At 35.9% G+C, this 16,976-nt stretch overlaps 1 protein-coding gene across 1 annotated transcript; it reads left to right on the top strand.

Annotated features, from left to right (window-relative positions):
• Positions 1–1,590: 1,590 nt before the first annotated feature.
• Positions 1,591–4,654, top strand: LOC131145467 (LEAF RUST 10 DISEASE-RESISTANCE LOCUS RECEPTOR-LIKE PROTEIN KINASE-like 1.2). Its single transcript, XM_058094556.1, has 3 exons — positions 1,591–2,419; positions 3,024–3,425; positions 3,524–4,654. Exons 1-3 carry the CDS (start codon positions 1,684–1,686, stop codon positions 4,375–4,377), a joined length of 1,992 nt encoding a protein of 663 aa, XP_057950539.1. The 5' UTR covers positions 1,591–1,683; the 3' UTR covers positions 4,378–4,654.
• Positions 4,655–16,976: the final 12,322 nt, after the last annotated feature.

The following is a 16,976-nucleotide window of genomic DNA, read 5'->3' as shown; positions in this document are numbered from 1 at the left end:
TTTTGTAGGTCATGATTTTTTTTGTTTTGTTTGGACTTGTAACCCGGTTTTGGCTGGATGTTGGTGTTGTTCTTTGGGAGATTTTTAACGTTTGTTTTTTGTTATCTCTCATTGATTATCTTGTAACCACGACATTCCTCCGCCAAAAGTGAGGGGTTATCAATAAATAAATGGAGGTACTGCCCTTCTTAAAAAAAAAAAAAAGTACAATGACCAAACAACTCTTTAAGGTATCTCTTACTAGAACACTCAGCCAAGATGCCACCATGTATTACACATGCACCTAGGACTGTCACCCACTAGGTAAAGACTCAACCTTTGTTAGATAAAACCATAGTAACGTGCCTTAAAGCAATACTGAACTCAGCATCCTATAGCTCAAAATCATTTCCAACTTACAAGCAAAGAGGACAAATGACAAGGGTAAGAAAAACATATGCACATGCTAGTGCACACTTGTTCTGCAGAGGAGAAGTAGTACAATGGTTTTGTCAAGTTGGCATGCATCCTTTGTCCAAGATGAATATCAACCACGATCCTTATGAGAGTAACATAGTCTAATTATCAAAATGAGCACTGCAAATCAAGAAAGTTAGCTTAAAGTGCGCCTATCGTCCCATATAGCTAATCAACTAACATCAAGATCAATAGGTCTTAGATATATCACCATAGAATTTAATAGGGAACCTATATAAGATCTGACAAAGATAGGTACAGTTTGAAACCCTGCTAGTGTTATCCTCTCGATTTTATTCTTGAATACCCTACTAACTTAAGCATCAAAGAGTTTTCCTCTATTTAATCTCCAATGAAAATTTGTGTTATTGGTGTGCAACCCTTCATCCTAAGAGGAAATTACCAACAACTAAGGGATTACAACTTAGATTGTAGACTATTGGTGCTTTAAGCCAAATTTTCTCTTCAAAGCAATTCATCTGAAGAATGCTTGCTATAATCTACCATTTTGATGGTAATGTAAAGTTTCCTTCTAGATTTCAGAAATTATAGATTTGTTTGCATGGGGTTAAGTTTTCCCCCTTTTATAGTAATTATTTCCTTGCCTTTTATAATCTAAATATATCTTATCCTATTTGTTAGTTGCAAACAATTTTCTTTTTATTTATTTTCAATTAACTTCAATATAGTAGTATATTGTTGTTGTATAATTTATAGTAAGGAAACTTCTCTTTGTTTAAAACAACTATTAGATTAAAATTATGACTTTGTTAGTCCACAATAAATAGATCAAAATTAGCAATATAGGCTACAATAAATGGGATGAAATTAGCATTATAACTATATATTAATGTTCATAGGCAAATTCTTTTTTGTCTACTCAAAATATTTTACAAGTTCTTTGCAATCCAATTTATTAGTTAATTATTTTATTCACGGGTTTGATACCAAATATTTCTTAAACGATTTTTGAAATAAAATAAAATAAAAAATCACAAACCTAGGAGTAGGAACTAATTACTAAAATTTTCTTGAGTTATACGAAATGGTAGTCCAGGGATGGCCCAATATTTGTTTAATATTCGTATGCACAAATCATATAGCGATGTAGAATTGTTTATTCTATTTGGTCGCAGCCAAGTTAAATTTTCTTTCAGCTCCTACTATCAACGCTCTACTTCTCCTCCCCTGTTTCCTTTGGCTCTCTCATTCTCTCCTTCACCCCAGATGGATCTGCAGAACTGCTACCCATTCAAGAAAACATTCTACAATTTCATCGGCATCATCATCTTCACCACCCTCCTCGACAAAATCCTTTCAGTCGACCCAAAATATGAGGCCTGCGCCCCGCAGAACTGTGGGTCTCAACCAAACATAAGCTTCCCCTTTTGGATTAGTAGTAAACAAGAATCCTACTGCGGCTACCCCAACCTTGAGATCACCTGCGATAACGGAAACCCAGCTCTCAAAATTTCAAACGATGATTTTATCGTCAAAGATGTCTTCAAAAATCAATCCTTTCTGCTGATTAACGCTGCCCTTTCAACGGAATCATGCCCAACTCCGCTGCATAATTTCAGCCTCCAGGGGACTCCCTTTAGTAATAGCTCTTCTCTTGATGTTCTCTGCTTGTTCTATCACTGCACCGGGGAGCCTCCTGATTACTCCATGACTCTTAACTGTGCAAGCAATTATACCCATGTCTCCTTTGCTGTTTTTGCCAAGGATCTTCCATCTGGCTCGAATTCTTTACATAACTCATGCCAGTCTTGGGTTGAAGTACCTGTGGATGCAACAGGATACGGGAAGAATGTCACGGAAATGTTGAAGAACGAGTTTGTTCTCAATTTGAGTGAACAAAATTGCAGCGATTGTGAGGAAAGTGGTGGGCGCTGTGGATTTGATAACACTGAGTTCATCTGTTTTTGTCCAGATCGACCCTATAACAATACATGTCCCTCTGGTAATTCTCTCTAATATCACTCCTTTATTATTCTTCCTTTACTGCAATCTTAATTTCTTTTATCTGCTATCTCTGAAGAAATTGAGTCTCGTCCTTCTGATGTGGGCATGATTTTCTGACGCTTGTGTTTCATTTTTCTGCGTAAATTACCTATGGGTTCCTGCAAAGGTATGAGCTAAATGGTTATGGTTAATTGCTGTTCATTGAAAGGACAATTTTTTTTGGGGGGGTTTGTGAGGGTATGTGGGCGTCGTGAATTTAAATAGGAATTCAGAGTTCAGACATGTTTTTGTTCTTAATTTCCTTCTCTCCTCCTTTTATTTTATTTTCCTTCAGCTAATGGTTTATTAATACTTCATGTGCTGAAGGCAATTTAATTGTGCTGGCTCGCTACTATAACTCAGTAGCATAAGATTTTGCTTCTCTCTGTTTATATAAGATTTTTGGAACTGACATTAGACTTGCATGCTCTAATTGAAACCCGCATTGAACTTACAAAGGCAGGTTTTGACTTTGTCTAAAATTCTACAGAAGATTGTCGGTACGAGTTATGCTAATCTAATTGAAGTTTTTAACTAACAACACTTGCTTTTCGCAATTACAGCTAAACCCCATCGAAGAAATTGGGTAGTGAAGACCGTTATAGGTAATATATACATTATTTCCTTTCCTTTCCTTTCAGTGCAAAAAATTCTTCTTCCATCCTACAATGAATTAGAAATTATCACTCGTGTTATTTGCCCAGGCGTAATTGCTGCATTCTTGGGCATGGGTTTAATGTGCACTGTCTTCTTGATCTATCAATTCCGGAATAGAAAACGCTACACTCCTTCATCCTTACTCTCTCAAAACAAATCTTCTGACCCCTCGTCAGTTATGGAGTCTGAGAAGTCCAGCATCTACTTTGGAGCCCATACCTTCTCCTACGGTGAGCTTGTAGAAGCAACTAATAATTTTGACCCTACTAAAGAACTTGGTGATGGAGCCTTTGCCACTGTATACCATGGTAAGAAGAAAAAGCCCTCTTATGGCCAAAACTATTCCTTTTAGATGCACAACTGAAAAACCCTTAATTTTCCCTTCTGTCTCTGTACCTTCAACTAGGCAAGCTCCGAGATGGACGTAATGTTGCAGTCAAGCGCTTGTATGAAAACAATTGCAGGAGAGTTGAGCAGTTCATGAATGAAGTTGAGATTCTAACTTACTTGCGACATCAAAGCCTTGTTTCTCTTTATGGCTGTACCTCTCGCCACAGCCGTGAGCTCCTACTTGTATATGAATATATTCCCAACGGAACAGTTGCCGATCATCTTCATGGCAACTGTGCAAATGCTGGCTCGCTTACATGGCCTATCCGGATGAGCATTGCAATAGAGAGTGCGAGTGCTTTGACATATCTCCATGCTTCCGATATTATCCACAGAGATGTCAAAACCTATAATATTCTACTTGACAATAATTTCTGTGTTAAAGTTGCAGATTTTGGGCTCTCTCGTCTCTTTCCAACCGATGTTACTCATGTTTCTACTGCTCCACAAGGGACTCCTGGTTATGTTGACCCAGAGTATCATCAATGCTACCAGCTTACAGACAAGAGTGACGTCTATAGCTTTGGAGTTGTTTTGATTGAGCTTATATCATCGAAGCCACCTGTTGACATCACTAGGCATTGGCATGAAATCAATTTATCTGACATGGCCATTAACAAGATCCAAAATAATGCATTGCACGAGCTTGTTGATCCATCTCTTGGGTTTGAGACAGACTACAAGGTAAGAAAAATGATAACGGCCGTATCAGAGTTGGCATTTCGGTGTTTGCAAAAAGAGAAGAAAATGAGACCTTCCATGAAAGAGGTGTTGGAAGGTCTAAAGGCTATTCAAGCTATGGTAGACAACGTAGAAAAAGCGGAGGAGGGGGATAGTCTAGCAGATGATGTTTGTGCTGCTAAAGAATGAGACACTACTTTCACCAGATACTGTGACCTGTAAATTGGGCTAGTAAGTCGACAACACCTAATACCAGTGGTTAGATTATCCCTCTCACTTCACTTGATTTTCAAGTACAAAGTGATGTGAATGTTATATGGTTAGTAACATCATATGTAACACCGTCCCCTTCCCCAACTGAGAAAAAAAAAGGTTGATTTGTTTTCACCTATTAGATTTCGGTACCATGAGATGTACATACTTAGCAGGAGCTGTGATGGCCACACTAGGCTTTATCTTACCTTTGGGATTTCTGCCCCTTGTGATTGGCCTGTGTCGTATGTTAAAAGCATGATGAATCTCCATTTATTTATTTATTTACTTTAAAGAATGGCGGTATTTTAAAGAATGGCGGCTCCTCCATTTATTTATTGATAACCTCTCACTTTTGACGAAGGAATACTGTGGTTACAAGACAATCAATGGGAGATAACAAAAGACAACACATTAAAAATTTACCAAAGAACAACACCAACATCCAGCCAAAAATCAGGTTACAAGTCCAAACAAAACAAAACAAAACAAAACCTACAAAACAAATCTTACACAATAAAACAAAATAAAAGATAAACAACATAAAATATAAGTTAAAACCAAAAGAAAATCAACTAAACATACCTCATATAAGTCATACTCATCTTCTCCAATTTATACAAACCATTGCTAACTCTAGGGAGTTGACTACTATTTGTAAACAAACTATTCCTCCCCATAACATCTTGTCGAGCCAAGACATCTGCCACTTTGTTCCTTTCTCTATACTAATGATTTATCGAAAAATCTACTTCCTCCAATAAACTAATAAGCTGCTCCCAAAAATCTCACAAATATCACAAGGAGCACTTCCTAACTTTTATCCAATTAACTACAATATTTGAATCATATTCAATATTGATACAGGTATGGCACAAATGTTTGCAAATCTTTATTCCCTCCAATACAGCTCTCAATTCAGCTTTATTATTTGAACAAGAACCAAAATATTTTGAAAAACCAATCACAAAAGAACCTGTATGGTCTCTAAGGATGCCACCACCACCCGCCGGCCCTGGGTTCCCCAGGCTGCTCCCATCCAAATTTAGTTTCAACCTCCCTTGCCTCGATTTTAGTCATCTCACACTTTGCATAATTTTAATTTTTTTATTCACAATTTGCACTTCCAGATTCTGTAATACTTGAAAATCAGCATCCTTTACCTGAACCATTTCTGTCATGTTCCTACTCAAAACCCTCACCCAATACTTAATGGAGAGCCACACATCAGTACTACTCTTTAATTTTCCTCCCATTCTAGCCACACATTTCCTTTTCCACAGTCTTCAAACTACTAAATAAGGAATCAAACCCATCAATGAACCTAGTTGAGAGAACCTGAAAGCCCTATTAAACCACATTTGGACTCTTTCTTTCCAACTTTATTGCCTAAGGAAAGGAACACCTACCTCCATCGAAACCTTCCTCCAAACCTCAGAAGCAATGTCTCCCTTATTTAACACATGTTCCAAATCTTCTGATTGTCTTATCTCACAACAATTACATGCCGAAACAAGTGAAACCCCCACCCTTCTCACCTTTTCATCAACACTTAGGCACTCAAAAGTAGCCTTCCACATACAGATAGAAATTTTCTTCGGTAACTATTTGTTCCAAACCCACTTAGCCCAATTAAATTTTGGAGCTCTAACTTTGATAACATCCCATGCGAATTTTGTATTAAAGCAACCATCCTTTTCCGGGAGCCATAATAGAATGTTCGAAGAATTTCTAAGATTTCTCACCTTTTCCATCACTTCATCCGCTTTATTAAACCCCAGAATTTTCTGTAAATTTTCCACATCCCACGAATTATTGATAATCAAGTCTTTTAATTTGATATGAGATTGTGCACCATTTGGACAATATGCAAACAAAGGTCCCAAATCCATAAGCTTATCATACCACAATTTTAAATCTCCTTCTCTAACCTTCTACTTAGATTTACTTAACAGTTCAAGCACACCCTATAAAACTTTCCTCTAAAAGGAAGAATCTGATCCATGCGATCTGTAAAGAATAATATGTCCTCCTTTCACATATTTAACTTTAAAAAATGTAGCCCATAAAGAATTTTGCGTTAATAAATGCTAACAAAATTTCATGAACAAAAACCGTTACACTTTCAAAATCTTCATGATTTGTTACATGTCTAGCATTGATTGCCGTGCAGAATATACTTAAAAATGGCCTTCCTTTTGCTACTCGCAATGTTTTAAGCCTGTGGAGCAATATGGGCATTGGGCAATGCATTTTACTGCTCTCTTTAAGTAAGAATGCTTGTACTTTGAAAATCAGCAATGATGCCATTGAATTAATTTTTGAGTGGAAGTTTGTGTTGGACCGAAATAATAAGGATCCAACTATGCACAAATAATCGACCCAAATGGTGTCCATCGGTTGTTTATGAAAGATCCATGTGATTTCTATGCCTCGTTTGAAGATTGAAAAAAAAACATATATATATATATATATATATATATATATATATGGGAAAAAATGCACCTTTTTTCATTTTTAGGGTATATTTGGTTCTATTTTTTATTTTTTGTTTTTATTTTTTACACAGTGCAAAAAATATGGTATGAAACCATGTTGTTAATTTTCTATTTTTATGATCGATTTCCATTTATTTATAAAAAAAATTGAAACTAAGTTCTGTTTTCAGTTACTTTGGTAAATTCCCGCCATAACATTTTTAGTATTCGAAACTAACTTTTTAGATTAAATCATTCATTTTATGCATACTTTTAAATTAAAATTAAATGGTTAATTTCATTTTAAATAATAATTAAAATAAAATATCCATAATTTTTTAATAAAAATTTAAAATAATAAAATTTATTTAAAAAAATATTTTTATTATTTTTGAATTACCATGTATGTATGGTAAGATTGTTCTTATAAGCTGAATTTTGAAATACAATAATTAAGCAAAATAATTGTAATCACTTTTATTATGACATTTTTTATTTGTACTGTAATTTTTATTTGAATAAAGGGCAAAAACAAGCATCTGTTTATTCATAATATTTTTATTTGTTTTAATTTTAGAAATATTAACTAAATAGGCTGTTGGTTTTTCATTTAAAATTTTTCTTTTCAGTTTTTAGCTTTCAATTTTGGTTTTCATTTTCATACTTTTTAAAAATAGCACCAAATGCTCCCTCAGTTAGCAAGAAAGTGAAAATGAAAATAAAAACACATCAAATCTAAAAAAAAAAATTGTGTTTTTGGATATAATTTTTATTTATATTAAAATAGATATATATATTTTGATAGTCTTTGATTTAAATACAAAATTTACATTAAAATTTATTTTTCTTTCAATTTTTAAAAGCGTTTTTTTTTTTCCTAAAAAATTCCCAATGCAAACAAAACCTAGAGCTCCTAATTTTCTTTTCCTTCCAAGCTCCAAGATGTCAATTCCCAGGAACCCACAAAATCATTTTCCTGGAGATTTCATGTTCCTCCTCTAGTCCAACTGCCCGCCCAGCCGGCGGCTACCCCAAATTCTCTCAACGAGGCGTTCATATTTGTATAATTTTCCAGCTGACCAGCCTTTGGAAGGATTGGCATCGTGCGTGGACATTCCACCTTCTCAAGAGGTCCAGTTAGGCATGAACTGTTCGGCTAGTGCAGGCTGTGCGACTTTCAAAACCGCCTCCCTCAGCCTCCCACAGAAGTCATGTAAAAAAAATTGAATGCTCTGTTTTTCATTGAAGCTGAAGAAGAAGCAATTACAGTGAATGAAATTTAATAATAATCTTCATACGCCCAGCTGATATATATATACAGAAGCTGGCTAACAGATAACTAAAAAAAAAATATTAATTTTCTGTTAGTGAGAAAATTGTTACAACCATTTACTAAAACTACCAATGACCACAAAATAATTATATCACAGGTAGCAAATCCTCATAACTCATGCTCTTTTCTTGTATCACTGTCTTGCATTTCATCATTCCCAACATTACCAATATTGGTGCTAATCTCATTAAGTTTTACACCCCCCCCCCACCCCGGCGCGCGCGTTCTCTTGAGCAAAGCTCTTGCTACATGATCACTCACAATATAATCTGGATATTCAACTTGATGAGCAAAAATATTAACCAATCCCAACTTCTTATTCATTCTTATATAGTTGTTTACACCAAGTGCATTAGTAAAAATATCTGTCAATTGATTCTTGGATGCAACATGGAAAGTCTTGATTGTACCATCTATAACTTTATTTCTAACAATGTGACAATCTACTTCTATATGTTTTGATCTCTCATGGAACACTGAATTATGCAATGTTGTGTGGTTGTCATAGTAAAGCAAAATTGATTCTTCATGCTTCACTTGTAAATCTCTTAGTAAGGATAAAATCCAAGTAACTTCACAGGTGGTGCTTGCCATAGATCTATATTCAGCTTCAGCTGAAGATCTTGATACCATTGATTGCTTCTTTGATCTCCATGAAATCAAAGCATCTCCAAGAAAAACACAATACCCAGTAAGAGATTTCCTTGTATCTAGGCATCCAACCCAATCAACATCACTGTATGCCTTCAGTAGTAAATCTGAATCACTAGGAAGTAAAAATCCTTGTCGAGATGTACCTTTAATATATTGTAGGATTCTTGTTGCAGCCTGCATATGAGGAACTCTTGGTTTGGCCAAAAATTGGCTGAGCCTGTTCACAACATATGTCATATTAGGTCTACTAAGTGTCAAATACATCAATTTACCTATGAGCCTTCTATACTTGCTTGAATCTGATAGAAGTTCACCATTATCCTTTGACAATTTCAATTGTTGTTCCATTGGAGACTTAGCAGGTTTACAAACCCATCATGCTTGTTTCCTTTAAAATGTCTAAAGCAAACTTCCTTTGATTTAAGCTTATTCCCCTTTTGCTTCTAGCAATTTCAAGTCCTAAGAATAACTTAAGTGATCCAAGATCCTTAATTTCAAATTTAGCATCCAGAACTGACTTCAAAGTTGCTACACAAGTGGGATCATTTCCTGTGATGATCATGTCATCCATATAGACCAATAAAGCTGTGAACAAAAAACCTTTAACGTGAACAAAAAGAGAGTTATCAGCAGTTGATTGAACAAACCCAAGTTGCTGAATAATGTATGACAATTTCTTATACCATTGTCTTGAAACTTGTCTCAGATCATAAAGGGATTTAAGCAACTTGCAGACAACAGGGGTAGATGAATGTGAGGAAGAAGAAATAATTGAAGTCTCCCCTTTACTGTGAAAACCAGGAGGCAATGACATGTACTCTTCTTCATGTAAATCCCATGTAAAAAGGCATTGTTTATATCCAATTGGTGAAGAGGCCAACACCTAGCAGCTGCTAAAGCAAGAAGTACCAGAACAATTACTATCTCAGCAATAGGTGAGAAAGTCTCAAGAAAATCAATTCCTTCCCATTGTGTATATCCTTTGGCCACAAGTCTAGCCTTGTACCTTTCCACAATTCCATTAGGAATTAATTTAATCCTATACACCCACTTACACCCGATAGGGGTTTTACCGGGTTACAATGTGGTAGGCTCATAAGTATGATTCTATTCAAGGGCCTGAATTTCTTTGTCCACTGCTAATCTCCACAAAGGATTTTGAATAGCTTGGAAGAAAAATTATGGCTCTTGAGGCAATGTGTTAACTGCCAATAGATATGAATGATAACAAGGCTCTAAATGGGAGTAAGTTAGCCCATCAGCCACATCATAAGCTGCACCAGAAACATGAGTAGTAACACAAGCATAATCTTGTAAGGAGGTTGGTTTAGTGGATTGCCGAGATGATCTTCTGACAGGTGCTGATGGTGGTTCATGAGTTGATATAGATGTAGGTATTAATGTGATAGGAGTAGGAACTATAGACACAGGCAAAGAAGGAATTGCAGGAGAAAAATCAGAATGGAGAGAAGAAACCTAAACTAGAATAGGATCAGGAAGAGGATCTGAATAAGTAATAGACTTATCTTGGATAGGAATAGGAGTGACAAAAAAATCATTACCTGAGCTGGAAGATGCAAGTCTATCAACATTAGTAATTGAAGTAAAAGGATCTGAAATTGAGGCTTTACCATCAATAAAAGGAAATATGTTTTCATAAAAAACTACATCTCTGGACATGAAAAATGCATTTGTGGACAAGTCTAAAACTTTGTAACCTTTTATGCCAAAGGGATAGCCTAGAAAGACACACACTACAAAAAAAATGGTTTTTAGTGACGCAAATATTAGTGATGGTTTTAAAACCGTCACTAAAAGTTGGTATTAGTGACTGTTTTTAAGAACTGTCACTAATACTCTAAGCATTAGTGATGGTTTTAGCAGCCGTCACTAATACGACACTATTAGTGACGGTTTTAAAACCGTCACTAATACTTTCTTCACTAAAAACAGCGCGGTAAACAATTTCCGCACGAAAATTTTTCCACGAAAATATTAACGACGATTCTAGGGTATTAGTGATGGTTTTGAAACCGTCACTACTAATGTTTTCATTTAAAAAATTTTAAAAAAGAAATAGTTAAGGGTATTAGTGACGGTTTTGAAACCGTCACTACTAGTGTTTTAATTTAAAAAAATTTTAAAACGAAATAGTTAAGGGTATTAGTGACGGTTTGAGAGAATCGTCAATAATAAGGGGGTATTAGTGACGATTTGAAACAGTCACTACTAGTGTTTTTATTTAAAAAATTATGTTAAAAAATTAGTTAAGGGTATTAGTGACGATTTTGAAACCGTCACTACTAGTGTTTTCATTTAAAAAATATTAAAAAAGAAATAGTTAATGGTATTAATGATGGTTCTCGAGAATCTTCACTAATAAAGGGGTATTAGTGACGATTTTGAAAACCATCACTACTAGGGTTTTCATTTAAAAAATTTTAAAAAATAAATAGTTAAGGGTATTAGTGACGGTTTGGAATAACCGTCACTAATAAGGGGGTATTAGTGACGATTTTGAAACCGTCACTAATAGTGTTTTTATTTAAAAAATTTTAAAAAAGAAATAGTTAAGGGTATTAGTGATGGTTTGGGAGAACCATCACTACTAATAGGGTATTAGTGACGGTTTTGAAACCGTCACTACTACTTCAGACTTCAATTAACACAAAAAAACCCTAAGAGCCCCTAACCCGCACCATGGCTCTTACCCTTTCCTCATCTCTGACCTCTTAGCTCTCACTCTCTCAAATCTCAATCATCTCCTCTCCCAAGTCGCCTCTCCTCTCCTCTGGTGCGCTGCTACGTGTCGGACCTACCGCTACTGCGAGCCTACGAAGTGCGAACGATCCCCAGCTCGAGTCGTCGTCTCCTCCAGGCTTCACGGATCACAGCCACAGGCATCAATCATCCCCAGCTCCACAGATGACTTGACTCCACACCTCCAGCCTCCAGCTGCTCCACGGTAAGATTAAGCTCCCTCAGGCCTCACGGATCAAATTGTGAGCAAATGATGTTTTTGGAATGCAAACTTGTGTGCATGTAATAAATGAAGTTTGGAAGAGCCAAATGGGAATTTAAAAAAAAAAATTATATTTATTGTTTTTGTAGGATTTATCATCACTGAATTTTCTTCAAAATTCTAACTAGGACTAATCATTTTTCTTTCTAAAGAGAAGTACTATTTTTTAATTTCAAGTCCAAATGATCAAGATGGGCAATAACTTAATTTTTATTGCTCTCTTCATTTTTGTTAGCCCCTAAAAAGAGCTCCATAAAAAATATACATCCTGTGGTAAACTTAAATAATATTGATCTTGAAATTAAGTTTAATATGTGTGTGTGTGTGTAAATCATGATTAACTGTTTCTATGTCATTTGGTGCTGCCTCTTGAAATTACACACACATAATCAATTGCAACTTATTTTCAACAGCAAAACAATATGGTGATTGGTGAAAATTCCAATGATCAGTCTATGAAATTTTTATGATCTGTATGTGTGTATGTATACATATTTCCTATCTCTTAACTTGCATTTCAATTAAACTTTCCATCATTGATTTGAATTGGAATAATCAGTTTTATTCTAATCTAATACATTTTATAAGGTTGTGCAATTTTTTTATTTTTTATAATTTGAAACCATGTCAAATTTTTTTTTTTTTTAGTGGAAGATCTATAACCACTATTGTACCCATTAATAATCACAAAAAATAAGCATTATCCATTAGATAAACAGCCCCCTATTCAATTCCTCTACGTAACACCTGACCCCTTCCTCAAAGGCACTCTATCCAAGAACTCCCAACTAGTTCAATCACACGCCTTCTCAAAATCCGAAAATCTAATTTGAACACAATGCCCTTTTTGTTTGTACGATGAACATCCTAGCACTTCAATGTCTACTAAAAATAGCATACACAATCTGCCTCTCTCCCACAAAAAACACTTTGTGCAAAAGAAATAGTATTACTAAGGATGAGGTTAGACTTCACGTTCAGAGTCCAGTACTCCAAACTTCAAATCGTGCTGAACGAACTCTGGTACATGTCTAGAATATTAATAGTTTGGAGCTAGAAGTGTTTGAAAAATGGGGAGGTAAGATGCAAAAACCCAGGAGCAACTATGGGAGAGATTGATGATATCTTGTGTCTGAATTTTGGCAGATTTGACTGTGGTGGGAGGCTGCTGTTGGATGAGATTCTCTTATTAAGAAGGAGGTTGGGTGCATCAATGTGGAAAGGAAATAAAAGGAGGTTAAGAAATGGGGAGATAATTGGATCAGAAAGTGATGATTTGAGTTTTGACTGAGGTGGAGGTTTATTGTTGGATGAGATTTGGAAACAATATAGGAATAATTGGGAGCTGTATCATAAATCTTGAAAGTAATATGAATTTTGCAATTTTATAACTTTCTCTTGACTTGATTTACTTAATGAATTTAAGTTAGTATTTTGAATGACTAAAAAATAGCTTAAAAAGTATATTTATTTTTTATATTGCATTTATAATTATGTAGTTTTTACCTTATTTTTAAATTACATGTAATTTATTTATGTATTTTTATCTAAAAATTGAAATTCTCAAAAGGTTTACACCTTAATGCCATAAGGCTTATGCCTTGCCTACTTATCACGAGCTCCTTATGCAAAATTAATTATTGTCATTTCATGTGTGCATTGAAGTTTAGACCCGTTCAAGAATGGTTACTATACATTCATGCCTCATCGTACATGTGGGACAAATCAATTGTTAAAATTCAATTGATTATTAGTCATATTATGTAGACTAATAATCAATTGAACATGTTGATTATTTGTTTCATTTACAATTAGTGATGTTTGTATTTCAATCATTATTGAATTGTCCAATGTGGACAGTTTAGGAAGTTGTATTTACATTCTTGTCATTGTTCACGCTTTTTTCATTGTCATATATTTCGATTGCGTCTCTACTCGTGTTCTCTGGGTGCATAGTGGGGTGTGGTGAAAATTTGTTAGTAATGGAAAACTAGCAGGTGATGTGCACTTCCCCCATCTCGTGTACTTGGAGAGCCATGGGGAGATGCTGCTGAAATTTATAATGACTACGACGAAGGAATTTGAGCGATTGATCGCACTGTAATTGCAACATTCCTGAATGGGATAGGATCCGTATCCTTTAAACGGAAGGTGGTTGATTATAGGATTCACAATGCATGTGTCATAAACATTCTGACAATGTAATCAACACCATTTACTTGAACATGTTATAAGGAATTAATGAACATGGATAAGAGTTGGATGAACGCTCGGGGTAGGTATTTGCCAGAATACATGAAAGGGGTACATGATTTCATAGAGCTCGCGCATCCTCGTGTTGACAGTGCTAGTAGAATAAGGTGTCCTTGTAAGAAATGCCAAAACATAACATTCAAACACATTGATCTGGTCCATTCACATTTATTAGACTTTGGAATGGAGAAAAGGTACACAAGATGGGTGTTCCACGGTGAAGATTACGTAATTCAGAGCGATGATGATGATGATGAAGATGAGGGGGCAAATATAGTAGGTGGTGATACACGTTCGGAAGCGTTAACTGAAATGTTGGGTAACTTACAAAGGGGGATTGCAGTGGACACAGAAGACGTCAGTGTGTCGCGTACTAGTGATGAATCTACTTCAGTAGGTACCATACCTTGCGATCCTAGTACATTAAATCGATTTGGTAAACCATTTTCTAATCTCGTGAGGGATGCACGGGTGCCCCTATATCCAAACTGTACAAAGTTCTAAAAATTAGAGTTCCTTATAAAGTTGTTTCATGCAAAGACAATACATGGGTTATCTTAGAGCACATTCAACATGCATTTAAGCCTCATTAAGGCAGCACTGCCTGATGGTGAAACACTTCCAAAGTCTTTTTATGAAGTAAAGACATACATGCGTGAATTGGGTCTCGGTTACATTACAATACATGCGTGTAGGTATGATTGTGCACTCTTTTATGGTGAACATGAAAATGCAAATGAGTGTCCAGAATGTGGTGAACCGAGGTATACAACTAATCAAAAGAAGGGTAAAAAGATCCCCCAAAAAGTTCTGCGATACTGTCCATAAATACCACGATTGCAACAATTTTACATATGTAGAAAGACTGCTGCAGATATGAGATGACATAAAGAGAAATATCTTCTAGAGGAAAACACCCTTAGCCATCCAGTGGACTCGGAAGCTTGGGCAGAGTTTGATAAAATGCATCCGTGGTTTGCTAGTGATCCTCGCAACATCAGACTTGGCCTTGCTTCAGATGGGTTCAATCTTTTCGGTAACATGAATAACTCGTATAGCATGTGGCTAATTATGATGATGCCATACAATATGCAGCCATGGCGATGTATGAAAGAACCCTTCATTTATATGTCTCTGCTTATTCTTGGACTGAGGGCACTTGGTAATGATATTGATGTTTACTTGAGGCCATTAATTGATGAGTTGAAAGAACTATGGGAAAAAGAAGTGGAGACATTTGATGTGGAAACCGGGACAACATTTCGGATGCATGTTGTACTTTTGTGGACAATTAATGATTTCCCCACCTACAGCAATCTGTCGGGCTGGAGCACAAAAGGTTACTTAGCATGCCCAGTGTGTAATAAGGATGTTGGGTCCTTATCCTTAAAGCATGGACGCAAGTTATGTTTTATGTGTCATCGTCGTTTTTTATGACGTGGACATCCTTGGGGGACTCGTGGTGTCAGAAGCTTTAATGGAAAACTTGAATGAAGGTTGCAACCAAACCAACTAAGTGGGGAAGAGATATTAAACTAGCTCAGATTGATCAGAGATATGAAATTTGGGAAATCACCTAGCAGTAGAAAAAAGAAACGTGCTGAGTGGGAGTTAAATTAGACAAAGAGAAGCATCTTCTTTGAGTTTTCATACTGGAAAGATCTTCCACTACGCCACAACCTGGATGTCTTGCACATCGAGAAGAACATTTGTGAGAATGTCATTTGTACATTACTGGATATAAATGGGAAGACAAAGGACAATGCAAATGTTCGTCGGGATATAAAAGATATAGGAATACGGCCTGAGTTGTATCTGATTCGTGATGGGGACAAACTTCTCATGCCATCAGCCTGTTACATATTTTTGAAAGATGAGAAGAATAATTTCTTCAAATGGTTGAAATCAGTGAAGTTCCTTGATGGATATGCATCGAACATATCTCGATGCATAAGCACGAAGGAAGGGAAGATGTTAGGAATGAAAAGTCATGGCTGTCACATCCTTTTGTAACGAGTTCTTCCCATTTTCCTTCATGGACACTTGACCAAAGATGTTCGCTCGGTGCTGATTGAATTGGGGATCTTCTTTTGACAGTTCTACTCCAAGAAATTGAGCGTAAACGTACTTGAACGGTTAGAGGAGGACATTATGATCATACAATGCAAGATGGAGAAAATATTTCGATCAGCATTCTTTGATGTGATGGTCCACCTACCCGTCCATTTACCAATGAAGGACATAATTGGAGGACCAGTCCAATATCATTGGATGTATCCTATTGAGAGGTAAATTATAAAGTCTTACAATGTTCTCGTGATTTCCTTGCTTTTTCTTTTTTGTGTATACAAGTCACTAATGCTGTGTAAAATGCACAGGTTTTTATCCACTTTGAAGGGGTACGTGCGCAATAAGCCGCAACCGGAAGGTTCAATCATTAAGGCATATATTGACAGTGAATGTCTTGCATTTTGCTCAATGTATCTATATGATATTGAAACAAGGTTCACTCGTGAGGAGCGAAATGCAAACGTTCATGCTATTAATGCCGAAGATGAAGAACTGAGGAGCTCTATATTTCAAGGAAATGTTCGGCCATTTGGTGCACGGGTTTACGATTTCATTGATATGGACGACCTACGAAAGGCACATTTTTACGTCCTTAATAATTGTGATGAAATTATTCCATATATCGAGTACGTGGTTCAAAAATCCTTACTTTGCATTGTATTTACATATGCATATATACGTAGTTGTCATTAACATGTACTATTGTTGCATATAGCGAACATAAAGC

The sequence above is a fragment of the Malania oleifera genome, chromosome 13, assembly GCF_029873635.1.
Source record: "Malania oleifera isolate guangnan ecotype guangnan chromosome 13, ASM2987363v1, whole genome shotgun sequence".
NCBI lineage: Eukaryota > Viridiplantae > Streptophyta > Magnoliopsida > Santalales > Ximeniaceae > Malania > Malania oleifera.
This window is presented reverse-complemented; position numbering and strand designations above follow the sequence as displayed.

Excerpts from the sequence above, each read along its gene's own strand:
- LOC131145467 (XM_058094556.1), top strand. The coding sequence starts at position 1,684 with ATGGATCTGCAGAACTGCTACCCATTCAAGAAAACATTCTACAATTTC. Across the intron at positions 2,420-3,023 it reads TAACAATACATGTCCCTCTG|CTAAACCCCATCGAAGAAAT; the intron begins GTAATTCTCTCT and ends TCGCAATTACAG. Across the intron at positions 3,426-3,523 it reads CTTTGCCACTGTATACCATG|GCAAGCTCCGAGATGGACGT; the intron begins GTAAGAAGAAAA and ends ACCTTCAACTAG.